Source organism: Oryzias latipes, chromosome 5 (genome assembly GCF_002234675.1).
Source record: "Oryzias latipes chromosome 5, ASM223467v1".
In the NCBI taxonomy this organism is placed as follows: domain Eukaryota; kingdom Metazoa; phylum Chordata; class Actinopteri; order Beloniformes; family Adrianichthyidae; genus Oryzias; species Oryzias latipes.
In genome coordinates, this window is record NC_019863.2 from 24,958,608 (window position 1) to 24,979,498 (window position 20,891).

Genomic DNA, 20,891 nt, shown 5'->3' on the forward strand with positions numbered 1-20,891 from the left:
AAGTGCAGCTGTTTTCCTGCATTACCTGCTGTCTTTATGTCAAATACTGACACCAACTAAACCACAGGCAGAAAAAGAATACATTGATGGAAAACAGACACGTCATCAAAATGTCTACAATAGTTCCTCAAGAATTACATTATTATCATGAGCTGAGTCATCTAAAGACACTCGTTGATCCTGGTGTCGCGCAATCTAGCGTTTTGCGTGCGCCGTTTCACCCCGCAGCCTGAGCCCACTACCCCTCCCCTCTCCTTATCACACACGCAGCCGCGTGTGACAGGAGACAGGAGCAGCTGCAGGGGCAGGAATTCACAGTTTCAGGCTGTTACAAACACTGATTTAACAGATAACAGGAAACCATGAGTGGCGCAGATTTTTTTCCAAGCACTGAGCCGCTGTCCGCGCCCCGTTAAATTTGCGCCCCGGGCAATTGCCCGTATTACCTGTGCTTAAAACCACTACTACTGCGTGCCTCCCCTGGCATCGCATCTGATTTAAGCAGAGAGATATGGAAAAAATACTGTCTTCAAATTCGGACGTTACTACTGCTTGATGACATCATCAATAGCCGCTGTTCATCTGCAATAGCACAATGCTGCCTGCGCTCAGAAAATACATAGCAACACTGGTTTTTATAACTTTAAAAAGACATAAAAAACAAAAACTCAATACTTACATTTAAATGTAAACTTCAAGGTGAAGAAATGCGTTTCTCCTCTGCGCCACAAGCTTTACGCTGATTGCCCTACCCTAAGTCCCTACGGCGCCCTCTTAAAAAAACTATTTTGGACATCGCTACAGCTCCAAATACCCATTAGGAGCAATAGGGAAGCACCAAAGGGGTAAAGAAGAACTTCGCATTCAGCCCTATAATCTGGTGCACCTTATGGCTCTAACAGTATGGTATAAGCAAGACATTCAGTCAAGAAAAGTCCCTGTACCAATTCACTGTAACTCCTGCACTAAGATTTTTACTGTAATTTTTTCTGTGAAATACTGTTCAGAGTAGACAGTGATACATTTATATACACGTCAATGACTGGGCATGGGTCATTAGGTTAAATAGTAATTGAAGAGGAGTTTGGACCCAGAAAAGCCTCAGTTCTTCAGATTCAGGTATGATGATGCCATTCACACAGCTGCTGTCTTGGATTATTAGATTTTTAAGCATGGTGACAGTTTCCAGGGCTGTTTGCCTCAGAGCACCAAACACATCAGAGAACATCAGAAACAATTTTAATGAACTGATTTAACTGTGTTGAAATCCTAAACAGCAGCTGTGAGATTTTGAAAGCCTCTGAAGCAATCTAGAAACAAAAGAGTAGCAGCGGGCTCGAACTGGCAGCCGTGCATCACAGCGCAGGTGTTCACAGGTGTCCTGCACACCACAGAGGTAGCAACCCCCCCTGCAAAAGGTATCAGCCTAAACATGAAATATTCAGTCCTGGCAGAGATGCTTTGGTGTTTACAGCCCTAAAAATTTTGATTTAGCATCTAATGATAGTTTTCAGTCAGGTACTAGTAAACCTGACTGAAGGGGAAAGCAGAGTTCCATTGCAGGAGAAGCAGTGCCCTTTGTAAATACAACTACACAACCCCCTTATCCACCAAAAAAGAAAAAAGCACTCATTTAATTATATTGTGACATCACATGAAAACTGTCAATTACCTGCTTTTGAACAAAGAGCAATCTTTCAATTCACTGTTTGATCCACTTGTGCAAGTTTCTCATATGAAACTAATAGCTGGTATGTCAGGAGAACCTTCAGGAGGAAGTGACCAGTCTTTATGACTCACAACAAGGACTTATCAGAACAGGAGAACACCAGGCTTCACTGACTCATTTGTAATGTTTTCATGATTCAACAGTCAGAAAGAGACTTTGGAACAAAAAATGTTCCATATAAATCCGAGGAGAGGCTGAGTTCTTCTGACAAGAACATCTGGATTATTTCTGAACCTTTAGACAAACTATTCTGTGGACTCATGAGACAAAAGAGGAACTTTCTGGAAGGTGTTTGTCCTGTTACAGCTGGACTCCTACTCAGTAGCTCAGGAGAAAGAAGTTTTCGACAACAGCAGGATATGGTGATGGGAGTGTGACGATGTGGGGGCTGAATGTTTTCCGTCATGAATTAAACCTCCAGTTTTGCAATATAGATAAACTTAGTGTCCACATCAGTGGAGGTAGGACTTCTGTTGGAGCTCGGATCCTCCGTGAAGGCAGAGCTCTTTTAAATGTCACATTGTTGAAGCAACAAATAACAAAGGAATGTTTGGGCTCATTATTAACCCGATCTCTTACTAAGATAACCCCCCCTCCCCTCCCCAACTGCTCCCCATTTACCCTGTTCACAGAGTAAACAGCATCTGAATGGTTGCCTTTAGCGGGGTTACCATTTCTTTTGGTGGAGTCTGGCCTCTCTGTGACCGCCGATGCATTTCTGAGGGCAGAATCTTGTTGTCACGACAACGCTGTTGGGGATTGATTAGGGCAGATATCAGGGTGGTCCATAATCCACCAAACGGCTGAAACATTATGGACCCACAGTGGCACAGAATAAAACCACTGCTTGAAAAAAATCCATTGTAATCACTCAGAGCAGTTCAACTGGCCTGAATATCCCAGACGCTTCCCAGCGCACAGTCCGAGCCTTTGCCTTTATACAGAATCTTCATTACTATTCAGACTAGAACAAGTTATGTTTTGGTTTTAAAAATTGTGTCAAGTCCAAAACAATAAACATAAAGCTTTCTTAAAGATCTTTTCAAAATCTAATCTCTAAAAAGACATGATTACTCACCTGTCGAATACAAGAATCAAAACTCATTATCTATGAATATTGTTCTGTTCATGCGCACATTCTTGTGTAATTTCAGAGGCCTTTTAAATGTTAAACTAAGCTTTAAGAGGCTCTACTTCAGAGACACTTTGTGCAGAAATACCACAAAAAAAGGGCTTCATCTGCTTTACAAGCCTTCTGCATTCGGTGGAACCAGAACTTGTCACTTGGTCCAAAACAAAAGCTGAAAAGGTGTAAAACATCTTTTCCCCATGAAACTCAGAGAAGTCTGAGACACTGACATCATTGCTCACATCTCCACATGTTTAAATTTTGCTAAATAGGAAAAAGACATGTAATCACAATTGTTTGTTTGTTTGGAAAAAGCCATATAAAAGCCAAGAGAAGTGACATCCACTAAACACTCCGGTAAAAGTACACACTTCCTTTTCTAAATAACAAAGTATTTGAAAAGGCTCAGCAGTATTTACCATGTTTTTTAACAGTTTTAAGACATCGGCTGACAAAATGTATCAACTAATCTCTACTTTGTACTTCTTAAATTCTTTACAATTTTTAAAATACTTCTAAAAGATCAGTATTTGGAGACTGTATGAACTTTGAAGGCCGATGGGGAAATAGTCCTTACCAGGACTTTAAACTATAGGGATTCCTGACACAACAGCAATGAATAAAGGCAACTAGCAGTTGACACTTCCTCATCCATTCATCCATTTTCTAAACCTGCGCAATCCCTTCACAACCACAGTGTTGCTGGAGCCTATCCAAGTCAATCTTTTTCTTTTTCTAATTATTTTTTGTCCAGAGAAATTCTAGATAGTTTCTCTATTTTCTATGGCTTTTTGTGACGCTACAAAGTCCTCAGGTAAGTTTTAATAAAAAGAATGCATCAGAATTGGTCCGTCTGTGGCATGTCTCAGTTGTGTTGTGTTGACACACAAAAATAAAATGTTCATTAATCAGTCAGTATGTTTGCATTGTTTCCAGCACGTCTACAGTCCATGCCTGTCCCTCCGCACTGCATTGCAAACTTAATGCAGGACTTCTATATCCAGTCCATTTACGCGTCAACCTGGTGGCAAAAGCCGGGAAACTGGAAATAGATCAGGTGTTTAACCCTTGTGCTATCTTAGATGACCCCACCCTCACATTGACGTGTTCTCCCTACCATGACAAAGGTGGATAAAGGTGGAAAAATTTCATGTAATCCATGGACACCAGTGAAGATCACAAATCATTGAAGAAAAAGTTTCAGCGCACTGTCTAGAGGGGTCTAACGTGCCTAAGATAGTACAAAGGTTAAAATAAAAACTCCTGTTGTACTTAGAAAAAATTTAACGCTATTTTATATTTAAGGTAAATTACCCACAGGATAGTGAAAGTAACACCGGCAGTTTACTTTGGGAAGTATTAAAAATTAAACAACATTTATGACACAAAAAAGAACTCATTAAGGAAGGAGGAGGCATGGGGTGTGGTTGCTTAGGTTTTGGATGAGCAAAGAAAACAGGGGTCACAGGACAAACCCCTCCTCCTAGGAGTCAGGGGGAAGGGGGAACGGACCGCCGGAGACACGATGGAGTCAATGTAAATTAACTGACCTGAGACAGAAAAGCATGTGCAGTTGTGTGTTTATCAGAACATCCTTGAGTTCTTCTACTTTTCACCACAGACGCTTAAAGTACATACCATTGCACTTCTCTGTATGGATGGCCAAAAGAACAATTTTCAGGTTGCGTTCCATGTTAGGGCATGAAAGCATTTAAAACAAAACCAAAAAAGTTATAGTTGAAGTCAAAATTATTTTATTAAACAGAAAAGAACACTACAATCCACAGTTAGAGCTTCATCTGTTTGTGCCGAAAGTATTGCCAAAAGATTTTCTCCACATTTTTCAAAGCCAACTCCTAGTTTAAATGAAAACTTTTATTTGAAGTAGCTTGAAAATGTTAGTTCTGTTCAAGTTTCATTGGTCAATTTTTAAGTTAATTTAGGGATCAACCACCAAACAAAACTGAAGCTGGGACAGCAAAACTATTTGTGCTAAACCAGTTCTGAACTTGAATTACTTTCAAATTAAATGTGAATGCTTTTTTTGCAAATCCTGATTATTTCTACAGTTACACAGAGTTCCCTTTCCAATAAATTAAGCACACATTTCAATCACAAAATGAAACAGGACCATGTAAACAGAAATGTGGTCTGCAAAATAAGAGATGTGCATGAAATGCTTTGTTAACTCTTGTGCTATCTTAGATGACCCCCCTCCCCCTCCCCCACCCTTACATTGACGTGTTCTCCCTACCATGACAAAGGTGGATGAAGGTGAAAAGATTTCATGTAATCCATGGACACCTGTGAAAATCACAAATCATTCAAGAAAAAAGGTTCAGAGCACTGTCTAGTGGGTCTAGATGACCCAATGTTAAAGTGCCTAGGATAGCACAAGGGTTAAACAAGATATCAGCAACCATGAAAAGGGAGTCTATCAATTCATTTCCTAAAAATGAAGTCCAGACAGTGGCCCCCAACAGACAAAATAGGTTTTATGAGAACAGTCTTAATTGCTTCTGAAAAATACGTTTATTTTTCATTCAGTTTTTATAAGCTCAGTAACAGCAAAGTTAGAGGGCTTTTATTATGAAGCTTTCACAGAAAAAGGAAATAAATTAGGAGACATTTATATAAAAATAAGTACTCTTTTACAAATGTTTTTCATAAACAGACAGTTTATGGCCTTTATATCTTTGTGGACTCCTGTTAGTCTGCTATACACCTAGTCCCACCTGCAAACCAAAAGGAAGGTGGGTCGGAACTGACCTCATGACCTTTGACCCACAATGTCATAACGAAACCTGAATGTTTCATGTGAAGAGTCAGACTATTTGGATTAGACTGACTGTCATTTTTAATAATAAAAAAATCACACCAGTGTAAGCTTTGAACTTGAAAAACAGAGTTTAGATGCGACAGATCTCCATGATTCGATGGCAAACTTTTAATCATTTCAAACTCAATGAGACAGACATGATCAGCAGTTGTCTAAGGTAATAAATTATTCTTTGCAGAAGCCACTTCAGTTCAAACAAAACCATTCTGGATCAGAACAAAGAAATAGTGGTACCAGACTAGAAAAAAAAATGCAGAAATGTCACTCATTTTGTGTACACTCGCAGAAACAAATGCAGTCATACTCAAGTTATTTGCTTTTTGTCATGTCTTAAACGCGAGGAGGATTGTAGCTTTAGAAAACAAACCAATAATTAGTACATTATTCTGGTAAATGACAGTTATTTTCACCTCCTCGTTTGCTTTTAAAGAAAACAAACCTGCTCTGGTTTAAACTAGAAAATGAGTCTGCATTAAGTCAGAAAAACTGACTGGAAGATCAAGAAACTGTTGATGCAACAACAAAGCTCCTTGAAGAGGTTGCTTTGAATAGACAGCAGCAACTGAGGCTGGTGACATCTATTTTGGTCGACTGTTTACTGAAAGATCAAGGAAACCTTTTTTATTTTAGAGGAAAGATAGAAGGAAGTGAAAGAAAACATGTCAGCATTCATTTGTAAGGGTTTTCATTTACCCAGGTGATGCTGTCTTGAAGTTTCTTCTGTCTAGTAACGTTTACACCACTCATCCAAGTAGCCATGAAGAAAGATAGAAAGATAAAGAAAAGATCCAGAAATTGTAAATCAACAAGAATGTTTTTCGGGTGGGTGGTAGAGTCATGAAGGTCAAAGATACGATGGATCTTCCATGATGATTTATCAGTTTTTCTCAGACATCAGCAAAGGCCTTTGTCCCAACTGCCCTTACGGGTGGATAGAGGTGAAAAAAATTGGCAAATCTAAACAGGGCACGCAGGTGACCAGCCCATAATGTTTAAGATCTAGACCACTCGCTGTGCAAAAATGTTCAAGCATTTTTTTTCTTGGGGCATGCTGCTAGTAACAGGTCATGGTAAAAATTTACCGCCCACACGCACAACAAGGGCAAGTTCCATTTTGATGATGTCTTTTGAGGTGGCCGTATGAGCCTCAAAGGAACTGAAAGACACTCCCCTTAAGATGCTCCTGTCCACAACCCTCCACGGGCCAAGACAACACTAATTCACGCAGCAGCCATGCGGGTTAACCCCTTGTACGAGTGCATATGACTGAGGCTAAGCATGCAGCAAGCAATGGTTTGATTCCTGTGGAAACGGAACTGCATAGGTGATCAGTCAAACCTGGGCAGAAGCTGAGTGTTGGTTTGATGAAGACCAAGGATAAAGCGACTCAACACTTCCACTTTTCTTTAGATGTTCACTCACAGGCGTTGATGAAAAGTGTTCCTCTTCATCCAAACAGAACATTTGCTCAAAAAAATTATGCTTCTATAATGTTGTCCTCCAACTGACCAAAGAAATCTTCACTGAGAAAACAGTTTCATCCAGTCGACTTGAGGTTTGTTCACAAAGCCATGACGTTCAGAGAGATGGAGGCTCCAGTTTCCACGGACAGCAGACAGCACAGAGAGGCATACCAGGTCCATGTTACGGCACCGATAGCAGGTATTCTAACAGCCTCTGTGAAATGGGTTCTACTTGCAGGTGTACACTTCCGTCCTCGCGCTGCAGGTGTTGCATCTGACCGAGCAGCACCACAGGAACTTGCAGTTGCACTGCCACACGCGAGAGTACTGGTGGGTGTCGTACCCGCGGCCGCAGCACATGGAGGCGCAGCTGTCGGGCTGCTGAGCCGTTCTGTTGCACAGACGCCCCTGCGTTCCCGTGCTGTCCATCACAGAATTGGCTTCGCAGTAATTGGGCGACTTCTCGATGTAGACCAGCTCTGTGTCTTTGGGCTTGTGGTACAGGTGGGATTTCCTGACCTTCAGAAAGGCGGGTCGCTTGTTGCGTCTGGCCCGCACTGGCTCCACGTGAACGGCCTGCTGGTACTTTTCTTTCAGGATGTGTCCCAGCTGGCGAAACTTTGGGAGTGTGGTCCAGCATGTCTTGGTGGTGCATGATCCAGAAACACCGTGACACTTGCACTCCAGGCGCATGGCCTTCTCCAGCACCTGCAGGACAGAAGACAAACTGCAATCAAGCCGCAAAGATGAGTCTGAGCTTTGTTTGTTGTCGTGTTCAACTATTAATGGACCCTAAGACTCCAACCAAAGGTAGACACAGAAGCATTCTCGAAAACTAAAAGCTGCTGACCACCACAGCATCCCAATACCGGCTTGCAAACTCCCACATGTTTACCCCCTTCAACAGTCTGTCAGAATTGTGTTCGATGATTTTCTGGATCTGTTTTCTTTTCCTCAACAGCAGTGGTCCCTAATTTTTTTCAGAGCAAACTAATTAATTATTTTCAGAACTAATTTTCAGAACCAATAATTTCAGTTCCGTTCTGAAGGCAACAGGAGTTGTAATCCAGTACTAGCAAGGTGCACCAAATAAAGTGGCCGGTGAGTGTATTATTATTTAAATTGATTTTTTTTTCCTAAATTAGGCACAAATTAAATATTTGTTAATCAGAAAATCCCTAATCCCTATTACTTGTTCTTTGCTGTGCATTTCTTTGATGATTCCCTTTAAAGTTTTCGGAAAAATGTTTCCATCTCAAAAATAAATCTATTGCATTAAAATAACTCCTGCTTTGGATTATATATTATAGAAAAAGTTAGAATTCTGAAGATAGCTGCAGGTAGTGTGGATCAATATCTCTGTTGTAAAAAGTGTTTGTTTCAGAGATGTCGCATAGCACCTGCCTTTTATGGTTACAGTAAAAAAAAAAACATTTGGGGGAAAAAAAATTCAAAAAATATTAAAAAATGAAACAAAAGTAGAAACCAGAAAAGGTAGGTATGATGTAGGCCTGCACAATATACCGCAAATTTATCGTTATCGCAAGATCAAGCTGTGCAATATGCATATCGCAAAACACAGCAAAAATTGCAATAAATGGTTACCTTAAATGTGCTAAAACAATCTTATGGCAGCTTAAATTATTTAACGAATCAAATAAATCCCTTTATGCATTTGACCAATCGGATAGACTCTTTAGCGTTGTTGACCAATCAGATGGAGCCCTTTTATGTTAGATGTTCCATCCTATGTCAACGAGGGTCATTTGGAGTTCAATTCTTAAACTGTTGCAATAAAATAGGGATGATGTTTTTGGTTGTTTCGCTATTTGTTTATATACCGCAAATTATATCGTTATTAATCCCTCATATCGCAGATTGCAAGTTTTCTTCAAATCGTGCAGCCCTAGTATGATGGGACATCGCTGATTGGATGATGACGTTTGTCCATCATTTCCACCAAAAGTTATTTGCCATGAAACAAAACTGGACATGCTCCCTACTAATCATGAAACTGTTGTAAGTTTGCAAACATTGAAGACGCATTTGAACACTTAGACATCAAAAATCGATCTTCATCATCCAGTCAGTGATCTCCCATAATACCTACCTTTTTCCGGTTTGTCATTGTGCTGTGTTTTTTGGACATTTTGTATTTATTTCTGGAAGTTACTTCTATTTTCCCAAACCTTTTCATTTTTATTTAGTTTCATTGTTTTGGTTTCTGGAATTTTGTTTCTGATTTCTAAAATGTAATGTTGCTGTTTTTTTGACCATAATTTCCTTTGCTTAAGCTTTATTATGTTTTTCTATTGAGTGATTTGTTGGTATCTTTTTCACACATCAACAGAAAGCGGCAAACTTATAGTCTGAAATGCAAAAACCCAACAATGTAATAAGTTCAATCAGAGTTAATTCTTTTCCTCTTTCAGAATAAGGTGAAGAGTTTCCATGCAGTCAAAGAGGGTGTAGACTAAAGATCAATATCATCAGACATGTTCCTCTTTCAGCACTGATGGGGGCCTGCTGGTGCGGAGAGTCGGTCTTGTTTTTGTCCTTCCAAATCTTCCATGGACAACAGAGATGTAACAACTTTGGTGGGAAAGTACTGAGGCCTCCAGCTGTCATTTTATTCCAGGTTTCTGTGGAGTCTGCAGACACAATAACAGGCAGTGGAAAATGCCTTTCACCATGTGGGAAGGAAGCGCTGCGCTGCTGGGGAGAAGGGACAGGAGTTGACCACGCCTACCTCTCACTGTGTGGCAGCCCGGTTCAACAGGAGTCTCATCCTGCGTCTTTTGATTTTGCCACTCCGACGTGGCCTCAGACTCTCTGGAGTCTGCTGGGGTAATTGTTGAAAGCCTTGGATGCATGCAGCTTAGTGCAGTCAAGCCCCAGAGAGCCGGCAAACATTCGATTCATGGAACTCAGTGAAGTGAAGTCCCACCAAAGCTGCTGCCGTTTGTCTAGCGAAAGGGTGTTTAAGCCTCTGGCAGCACCTTTTCCATGTTGTTTATTCTTCTCAAGAAACTGGGAACTCGTGCTGAAACACAAAGTGGCATCTCTGCATGGAAGCTTTGCTGCAAAAATTACAGAGAAGCTAGAGGACGAGGTGCAAATTAAGAGATTCACGAGGTGGATCTGTGCAGACTCAGGAATAGAAACCCGCCTGGTGAGGCTTCAACTCAGAGTTTATGTGTGCACCGTTACATATACTGCCATAACTAAAACAGAGCAAGGCTCACCTTATTCCGACTCAGTCAGGAAATTGTGATTTGTGCATGACATTCAGTCGTATACATTGCAAAAGGTTGAGGGGTTTGTTTGCTGAGGATCTTCAAGTGGTCTGTAGAGAAAAGACCTGTCCATGGAAGCATACGTGTCTCATAATTCAAAATAAAAGTCAATACCGGAAATGCTTTTTCAAAGCATAGGTGAATGATAAAAACGAATACATTAATGTAAACAGTTGGTTCTGACATTGGCTCTTATTTAAATGAAAACGGACACTAACAAAAAAAAAGTTACTGACGCATGTTTACTAATGCAGAGTTGGAGATTGGTCAAAGTAAAATGAAGAGAGGAAATATACATTGTCTCTTATTTAAATGAAAACGGACACTAACAAAAAAAAGAGTTATTGACGCATGTGAATTAATGCAGAATTGGAGATTGGTCAAAGTAAAATGAAGAGAGGATATATGGACGTGGGTGAATTTATAGGGGCATTCAGCAATAGGAGATTTTCCAATTATTTCCAATTTGTTGAAAACAAAGGCAAAAACATCTCAGTTAAATGCAAGCTATGCCTTTGAGATGAACTACTTTCCACTGCCTGTGTCAACACACTGTGAACTATACAATGTGCAGTTTCTCATGTTCATGTGATGAAATCAATGAGATGGTGCTAAAAAACCTGATTGCCCCGTGTAGTAGCCTCTATGTTTTTATTTTATGGATTTTACAAGGGTATCTTGTTTGTACTAGCTTTGTTCCCTTCAGAATTTGCATACGAGTGGGGGAAAAAGTAAAGTAAAGTAACTAATAGTGAATTACTTTTTAAATTAGGTAATAAGTAAAGTCATTTAATTTCAATATTATCCAGTGACTAGTAAAGTAATTGATTATGCTTTAAAAGTAATTTACCCAGCTCTGGTGGTCCATCCTACTTAAGCCTTAGTTGCATGTACTTGTGTGGGTGCTCCAGGTTTTGGTTGTCCACAGAGGGTCTTAGAGAAGAACGGCCACTCTAATTATCTTTTGATTTATTCTGAAAGCGTTCCCAGAGAAAATTCCCATATGCTGTTTCTTTTCTAAATTAAAAAAAAAAAACCTGTCTCGTTTTCTAGGATAAAGCTTCAGCAGACCCACAATATTAGAAAATCATTAGAAATTCGCCTCTGAGTTGTGGCAGGATTGTTGATGCTGAGCAATCACGCCAGGCTTCCCTTCCCAGTTGCGAGAGCTCTATGTTTACACACTCTCCCGTTAGCTTACAGCCTCAACCTAACACCACAAATACAACAAAAATGGCGATTAATATTGGAGCTATCCAGACGTACAGTTTTGAGTCAGATGCCAGCTCAAACATGGAAAACAAAGACACAGATCTATTTGGAGCATGGAGCCTGCCCAACGTATTTTCTACATCACAACTAAGCTCTTCTTTTACACAGCATTGCTCCTGTTTCACAGCTACTTGAATATAGAAATGCTCAGAAACGCAAGTTTGAGCTTATTTTTCCTAATATATGTCCTCAATCATCAGAAAAATGCCACAAGAACATGTTAAAAACACCCTTTTCATTAAAGGTGGTTTTTAAACTGGAGATCACCAATAAACTTCCCAACAATGGACATGGACAAAAGCTTCAAAAAGCCTCTACTCTGCAATGGTGGCAAAACATCTGTTTATTTTTTTTATCCTTTGCACTGAAACTGTTCCTTTTTTTTCCTGTCTTTATTCATCTACCGGTGAGGAGTAGGGGGCCTGCTGGAGCCCGTACCAGCTGTGGTAGGGTGAAGGAAGGGCCTGTAACAGACAGGTCGAGGTCCGTCACACTTAGCATTTTCTTTTCTCAGATACTAAAAACAAATGTAAAGTAGATAAAAACAGATCTCCTTTCCTTCACTGTTCTGTTTTCAGGGGCTTCTTCTTTTGTCTGTCATCCATGCAGACAGATTCATCCCGTCTTGATAAATCTGGAGAAAATATTTTTTCCTTCTTACACACAGGTATGTTTAGTCTCATGTGAAGCCTCTGACATCATGGTCACATCCAGCCTTCAGACAGGCGGGTGCTTTGTGCATCAGCACAGGTGAGGTCTCTTTTAGAACTTAACATGCTGTGAGAATGACAGATCTGCGCAGACTTACCTTCCGTCCCACCTCATTGTTGTGCAAATTCATAAGAGTCCTGGCGTTCTGCTTGATCTCCCGCGCATCCACGAACACCTTGGAGAAGCTCAAGCCGTAGCGGACGTCTGCGGAGCAGCCCCCCCACTTCCATCCCTCCTCCTGGTTGTAGAGACCCTGCTTGTCCTGGTCGCAGTCGCAGCCGCTCAGGCCCCCGCGCGTGCAGGCCGCGGTGACTGCATGTGCAATCCCTGCAGCGATGACAGCGTAGGTGAAAGCAGCTTCCTTACTGCCTGCGGTGGAGAAAAGAAACTCCTTCAATCACACGAGCAGACAACAGGATTCCGTCCTGCAGGCGCTGTCAGGCCTCCTCACATATTTGGCATAGCAGATTTAAAGCAGATCGTGAAACACAAGTCGATGCATTAATCAAGTGTTTTATAGGCAGACAAACTCTCAGCCCAACCATGTAGAAAGTCTGAGGCAGGAGTAATCAAATCAAGCATTTAAAGGCAAGAAGAAAATCATATCCGAGCTGCACATTGATTTATTGCTCCATAATTTAATACTTATGATGAAACTAACAGTTTGTGGAATGTGAATATTGAATGGTTGATCTACGGCAGTTGGAGAAAACTGCAGAACTTTCCTGGAGTAGAGGCTTGTGCAAAAACTCCTGACTCAACTGTTGTAGAAGCTGCTTTTAGAGCTCTTTTCTGATGCTCATTTTTCATGAAATTGTGCAATTGGAAACAAAGCATCTGACAGCTTTAGTATCTTTAAAACCGGAGGCTGCAGCCACTTCAGATGGCAGTGAGTCGGTCCGTCTTCACACTGGAACTCACACCAAACCAGAGGAGGTCAGGTTGGTTGACGGGGAGGATCTCAGGCCAGAGCCAGACTTCTGCACACCGGTGCATGACTGCCAGCAGCAATTCAGATTTTATGAGTTGTGGTATTTATCAGGGTCTCACTTCACTGAGACAAAACAATGGTCTCAGGGCAGCTGGACCTAAACTATGTGGACCTTTATCTAAATTTGGGTAAACTTTTTTATCTATGCCGCATAAATAAACAATTTGGAGCAGTTTTTCTCCACACACTTCAATATGTAGCCGGTCTTGAAACACCAGACAAAAATCATTTTTAAAAGGTGGCTATTGCCAAAGCTGCAAAACCTGGAGGTAAATTTGTAAACTAAGAAGAATGTACATGTCTGAACTTGAAGGTTATGGGAGGGGAGGTGGTAATTTATGAACATGCATAGAGGTGCAGCTCAGGGTGGGTGAAAGGCAGGCACAGGTTTGTGTATCTTGTAGCTGTTGTCTGCGTGCATCGCGTTAAAGCAGACTGTGAAAACAAGAATAATACTCGGAGTCTGTCAGACTGTAGCTGTTAAAGCTGAAAGTGCGTCGGATTGCTGAAAGTCAGGGATGACGTGCTGACCGGAGCGTTTCACGGCTGTGGTGTTTCACAGGCGGTTGCCGCGTCTCTGAGACGATGTGAGGAGCATCCAGAGTATGGGATTGTTGGGAAATGGTGCTGTCTCTGGAACAAGCATCGCCTGGAGCCTTATTCCACTAACACCATCAAGTCTGAGGCTTGTTTTCCCACCAACAGCAGAGCCTTGGCTTCAGACTCACAGACATCTGTCCAAATGTCAGAGGCCAAGTACCTCGGAGGGATGTCTCCTCTGCACTGCTTTTGAGCGTTCATAGCAATTTTCAACAATCACTGTCCACCTTATCTCTACTATTTATGCAAGAGTTAAGCTGCAAACACACAAACATTGCAGGCGCGTCAGCAGAGAAGAAGCATGCAGCTGCAAGGCAGCGGTTTACTGTTGGTTGAAGAAGCTAGTGTGCTCTCTTTTAAGAATGAGGCACCATTTTCTGATGAAATATTTGTTGCTCGCTCTTGTCCTCACTCCACGAAGACGTTGCAAAAAAACCTGTGTGCTTTTCTAGGACAAAGTTTCTGCAGAGCGGCAATAGACAGATATAATAGATATTTGCCTCTGAGTTGTGGGCAGGATTGTTGGCGCAGAGTAAGCTCTTCCACACTTCTCATCAGATATATGTTTGCACTCTCCCGCTAGCTTACAGCCCCTAATACCACCACTCCCGGTGCAACAAAAATAGTGACCAATATCGGAGCTATCCAGTCGTAACGTCTTAAAGCAAATGACAGCACGTCAGTAAACAAAGACGTACCTGGATCTATTTGTCTGCTAGTGGATGCTAAGACGGTAGCACCTACATCACTGCCACCGGCTTTTTTTAAACTGCATTTTTTCGTCTGCTCCTGATTTACAACGATTTGAATACAGAAATACTTAAAAATTCAATTTTGAGCTTAACTTTCCTAATGTATAGCCTTGTTTTCACTGAGCGGCTGTGGAGAGGAATGGTTGGGGCAGAGCTGTAGCCACCCGTTGATTGGCAGAAAGGGATTGCGACATTAGAAAGCACAAACACACATGACTTTTCCCCAATCAGGATCCATTCCAAACGTTTTTTCCTCTTTACAGCAGTATTTATCTTAGCCCCCCGCAATCTCCGTTAGAACGACATTAAATTTTAGACTTAAACGGCTCATTTGCCATTCCTAACCAAAAACTGTGCCTCATCGAGTCAAATGAGTCAAATGAGTCAAATCTTTCCAAAATGTTTAATTACAAACTCAAACATTTTGGAAAGATTTGACTCGTTTTTTAACAACCCATCTATGTGAAGACATTTTAAATAATTCTACGAACATTTTGTTTTGGGATATTTTATTAAAGGGAGATTTAATGCAGAGAAGATTTGTATAGTTAACTTACTTGATATAATGGCAAAATATTTCCTTCACAAGTGTAAATATGCCAACAAAAGAAAGGTATTTTTTATTTTTCAGAAAGAAATGATTCTACGTAAATTCAATCCTGCACTAAAAAAAATCTGTTAGAACAGTTAAAACATGGTCACATTTGAAACTTGAATCCTTTACCTTTAGTATTTTTGTTTTGATTTTTACCTGTTTTACCTTGCTTTTTTTCTGGCTGTTTTGACATTTTTCTTCCTTTTTTCTGGCAAATGTGAAGATTTTGTCATTTGCACTTAGTGTAAAGTGTCAATGTTTGATAATACGTATGTGCAATATTAGTTAAAGTTTATTTTAAAAAAAACACATTAAATTCCTGCTATACTCAATGTACCAGAAGTAAAGCAATAAAAAGACGAGATGCTGGCGAGCGTTTCCACTCAGTTAAGCCATCGCTCCGTGGAAGCGATGGCTTAACTGAGTGGAAACGCTCGCCAGAATTAACTGGACCAGACCGAATCACTCCTTACCGTACCAGACCCGACCGTATACCGCTCAGTGGACACTAGGCTTATGTCTTCCATCATGAGAAAAATGCCACAAGAACATTTTTAAAACACCAAAAGCCCTATTTTCATTGGATTGAGTCTTTTAAGCGTTTTCTTCTTTTTACAAACTCCAAAAATTATTATTGACTTTGATGTTTAATTTGACTCAAGACCCACTTCTGCCTTTTTATCCCCGAGGTAATGAAACAACTGTTTAGGAACTTGTGCTTTTGAAAATATCTTAACTAAATAATATAATTTACTACTTCTATAACAGGAATAAACATACTTAAAGCTTAAAACTTCTGTTAATAATAAAGGTGCTGGTCTAAACCTGTTTTAATTAATGTAATCTAAAATATTGCATTGTGCTTCATATTCATTACCCAATTGATTGTGGTGTCCCACAGGGTTCTGGACCTGGACTGGTTTCATCCTCCTTTGTGCTTGACCCTGCAGGTGCTTTCTTGTTTTTCTTGCTCTGATTCACAACTGCAGAACTAATAAACTACGAAAATGTTTTAAGACGATATTTAAAATATGTTATGTAAAAAAAAAAAAAAGATTTGGTGCCTGATTGTTTTTGTCAATTAGATTCTTTGGATTTTATATTCATGCATTTTTTTCTGCATGACAAGCATCTTCATGCACTTTATTATCTGTGGGTTTTTGTGTCAAAGATAAAATTTTTGGTCAATTTTTGGACAGGCGCATCAGGGTTTGGCGCACGCGCACATAATCCTGAAGAGTCTTGCTGGATGGAAGACGGATATGTTCGCGCATGCGCGTGCTACATACCCACTTTGAGCTCTCTCCCGAACACGGTCCTCTCCCCCAGGGCCGAACAGTTCCAGCGTCCGTGCCTGAACTGGAATTGGCACTCCCGGATGCCCATCTGAACGCCCTCTCCCATCACGATGATGGCGTCGGGCCGGCTCTGACAGATGGTCCTCTGACGGGGGGCCAGTCCGGGGATTTTATTGCAGATGATGCTCGCTCCCAATGCGACCACCGACCAAAGCCCCCTGTGGGGAAGAGGAGGGTTAAAGTTCTGCGTTTCTTTCGCCTGTCTGTGCGCCACCTTTAAAAGCTTTTGCGCAAAACTGCCGTAGGTGAACATCATTCACTGCACAAGATAGGGGTGGGGGTCTGTGGCTTAAATTTGGTTTAAAAGTAATGAACTAAACTTCATTTTCAGAATGTTATAGAAAATACAGTCTTACCCAATTTTCAGATAGATGATTCCGAGGCACAGGAAGAAGCGGAGCATCCAGCGCCGGCTCCCCCGGCTCATGGTGCCTCCGCTCAGCTCCCCCCCACCCTAGTGTCCTGTAGAACCTCCAGGTGTTCTCAGGTGTTATCGCGCGGATAGAAAGGAGCGCCTGGGTTTGTGGAAACTGACTCTCCACGCGTTCGGGTGGTGCGGGACTATGTGCGCGAGCATGAGTGCGCCTTCAGCTCAGTGATCCCTCCAAGAGCGCACGTCTGAGCGCGTCTCTACCTTTTTCTGGCAAGGCGTGTTCCTTGGGGATCTGCCCCCCCAGAGCTAAGATCCCAGGTAAGGCGCATGCACACACGGAGCTTAAGGCACGCGCTCGGATGCCCATAAAGCCGGGTCCACATTAGAAGAGGCGCGCAGAACCCGCGTGTCTGACCAGCTCCTCTCTCCTCTCAGGCGCAGCAGACTGACAACTGCGGTCCCTCCCACAGGGGCCCCCAAGCGCGGAGCAGAGGCCATCAAAGACTGGAGGTTGTGTATTCTGTGTTTAGGTGCGCGTAAAGGTGCAACTTTACAAATATTGAGTTTGAGCTGTTGTGTTAATTTGTGTAGACTTTGTGCCAGAGAGTCATGTTTTGTCTCAAAACACTAGAGTTATTTCTTCAACCCAATTCCTGGTTTATGCATTGGATATCTTTTTAGGAGCAAACGTTTTTTGGGCTATAGTGGTTTCCTTTTAAACTAATTTATCCTTTTATGAGTTTTTATTTTTTTCTTGAGTTAAAATATCAAAGAAAGAGGTTATTCCCATTTTAACCTCAGTGTTGGGTTAAAAAGAAGCCAACTTGGGTTATTTTATGGAGTTAGTGTGCAGGTCCAGTTCTGTTAGCTTACACACTTGGAACGAAATGTTGACACAATTAGTTTGGATGTTAATTCAAATGTAAAAAAAAACAAAAAAAAGAAAAACATCAAACTATAATCATCCTCATGAAGATAAACGACCCGTTATTTGACTGAACGCCCCTAAAATACGTCCCTGAAAGGACTTTAATTAATGTCATCTAATCAGAAACCCTGCAGGTTCAGCTCCCTCAGCAGATCTTCATGGTTTGAAGACAAACATTTAATAAAAAAAAAACTTTATTAATGCTTTATATCGTCACATAAACCCACATCTTTGGATTTTCCTGCATCATAACAGGATTATAAATATACACAGTGAGCTTATTTTAGGTTTCTTACCTTAATTGGTCGTGTTTGGAAGAATCTGGTTTTCTTTTTAAAAAACAAAAAAGGACAATAATATTAGAAGAGCATTTTTTACCTACAAATACATATTTTACATTTCGTAAGATATAAAATTAATGCAATTTTGTAAATTTCTTTTTCTGTCAAGTCTGGCAGATATTAGGGTTTTGGGATTATTTTTAAAATTTAGGGGATTTCAGTGAAACATTCTGCAGCTGCTAAAGTTCTGTGCGATCTAAATTTCTAAAACAGAGGAGTAATATATCAAAGTTTAGACCCAAAAGGGCAAAAAAAGATGGACATTTTCTAGTATAAATGTTTAGTAAACTCCGATCCTGCAGGTGCGCCTTCAGAGAAAGCTCAAATGATGCTGATGCTGCGTGATGTGAAAGATAGCAGCACCATCTAGTGGTGATGCTTGAAACTACTGGTGACGTGAAGATCCAAGAAAAGACCAGAAAACATTTTCAGGTCTAAATTATTATACATCTTAATATTTTATCTTAATAAAAACTCAAAAGATTTGTATAATATTAGCAAGAAATGAATGAAATAACGTATTTTACACAGAATCCTGCCACTGTCAGTAACTATTCAAGCAATAATTTGTTCCTCCAATATTTGAGTGGCACTTTTACTTTATTCCAATACTTGAAATACTACGTCATACTCCCGTCAGAACAGAACACACAATGTGACAGATATAAAGAAGAAACTCAGCACAATCACCACTTCATGTCAAACAGAGATATTCTGCCACCCAAACCACATTGCACCAGCCTCTTTTTGGCTCTCCTGCCATGACATCCCATGACATCTCTTTGGGGTAGACCTGATGGTAAGAGCCCCGACCACCAGAAACTCACCTGCGAGCCACAACCACAGGCCTGGCTCCACAATAGGACCCCGGTGACACATATCCAGAAACCTGGTAGCTACTACTCATAAAGGGGGTTCTGTCTGGCTCGTCGCCTCGGACCTGTCTGCCATGGGAGACCCTACCAGGGATCAATCAAGCTCACAAACCCTTCCACTATGTTAAGGTGGCGGTTCACGAAGGGGAGTTGAAGACTGCCTGCAGGATAAATGCGGTGTAAAGAGGTCAGGTACTTTGTGAGGATGCTTTTAAAACTAGCTGATTTTGTTTTTTGTGCTTTTACCATCTGTGATTGGAGCTTTGGGCCGCACCACGTCCCAGTGAGCAGCTGTTGGAACTGGGGGTGTGAACACAAGCTAAAAACAAAATGAAACTTCATCTGCAGTCCCTGCCCATTCCGAGTCTTTCCCGGTGTCCAAATGTGATCTCTCCATAAGATCTAAAGAGTCGTCTTCTGTGGTCTCGCATCTTCTCATGCAGTTAATTATTGTTATAAAAAAAAACATAAAAAGGTACATTGACGGCTGAAGTTTTCAAAACGAACAAAAACTGCATAAAAGTAGTTTTTTAATGTAAACTTTATTGAAAGTTATCTGAAAATAAAGGAGCTAAGTCAGGTCAGTGCGAAAAAGTACATAAATATTAAATGAACAAGATAAATAATGTCAGAAATGTAACATTCAATCCAATGTTCTTTTGTTATGAAAGAAATTCTGTAACTAACTAGTAAAGTTTCATTACTTAAACATTTTTCACAAACTTACAAAGCAGTTTTCTGCCACAGAAACACAGGAAGTGACATTTAAGAATATAAACGAACCACATGCTGACTCACACAGTGGTGAACGCTGGCACATTTCCACACATTTTTTAGAAAATAGTCAAAGCTTGTTTCTGCTTCTCTCTTGGTATTTTGTTGGTCTGAAAGAATCGGAACCATCAGGAGCTTCTAGGAACCACCACAGACAAGGGCTGAACAATTACTGTAAAAAGGCGGCCATTTTATTTTAGTCAAGTGACTCAAAAACATGTGATGGGCAGAGATAGAGTCTAGCCATGCTATTGTTGTCTCGACTGACTTCAGCAGCTAAAGAGCCTGCCTGCTGAAGAGGAATATCCACGTTATGGACCTGTTTTGGATCCATTCATGGATAAACTCCAGGCCCAGGTGCATCTAGAGAGCAAAAAATGAAGAGCATTATGAACACAATTGAAAACTGTTTTTGCAATTAACTCTGGCTCGCTCCAGTGAAAAGTTGATCTGTTTCTGCAAATATTTATCCTGGTTGCTTTAAACTATTGCTACATTCCACTCATTGACATTTCTAACTGGGCGATCATCTCTGCTGCCACCTATGAGACTCTGCACAGTCGACATCACTCCTTAAAATGGGGCGGTCCTTTGACAACTCCGCCCACTTCAACAACATAACCGAAACGGTATTTGGGCAAGACAAAGTAAAGCTTGAGGCTTTGGTGGATCCACCTATGCGCCATCCAACCTGCCAATCAAAAACCCACGCCCATAACATTTGCAAAGTGGGGCTCTAATAAAATCTAAATTTCTGCTTCAACCCCCCCAATCTGTAATGATTGAAAATAGTGCAAAACACACAAGACTAAAGTGCACAAAACATTTTTTGGTGGTTTCAAATCTTGACTTTGGTGTGCAACCT

At 40.9% G+C, this 20,891-nt stretch overlaps 2 protein-coding genes across 3 annotated transcripts in view; both read right to left on the reverse strand.

The window, feature by feature from the left end:
* Nucleotides 1-5,370: 5,370 nt before the first annotated feature.
* Nucleotides 5,371-17,532, reverse strand: LOC101174500 (protein Wnt-7a). 2 transcript variants are annotated; one of them, XM_023955133.1, is made up of 4 exons: nt 17,092-17,532; nt 16,667-16,893; nt 12,537-12,808; nt 5,371-7,868 (listed from the first exon to the last, which is right to left on the reverse strand). In XM_023955133.1, the coding sequence occupies exons 1-4, from the start codon at nt 17,160-17,162 to the stop codon at nt 7,389-7,391; spliced, it is 1,050 nt and encodes a 349-aa protein (XP_023810901.1). In that variant the 5' UTR covers nt 17,163-17,532; the 3' UTR covers nt 5,371-7,388. The 2 variants fall into 2 exon arrangements, with proteins under 2 accessions (XP_023810901.1, XP_023810900.1); XM_023955132.1 differs by lacking the exon at nt 17,092-17,532 and having other exon boundaries at nt 16,667-17,076.
* Nucleotides 17,533-19,775: 2,243 nt separating this feature from the next.
* The window catches only part of ptpdc1 (protein tyrosine phosphatase domain containing 1), a 15,063-nt gene continuing 13,947 nt past the window's right edge, over nt 19,776-20,891 (reverse strand). Inside the window, 1 exon segment of the mRNA XM_020703433.1 lies at nt 19,776-20,891. This exon segment is cut by the window's right edge and continues 1,208 nt beyond it. The gene's annotated coding sequence lies outside the window, so the exon portion shown is untranslated.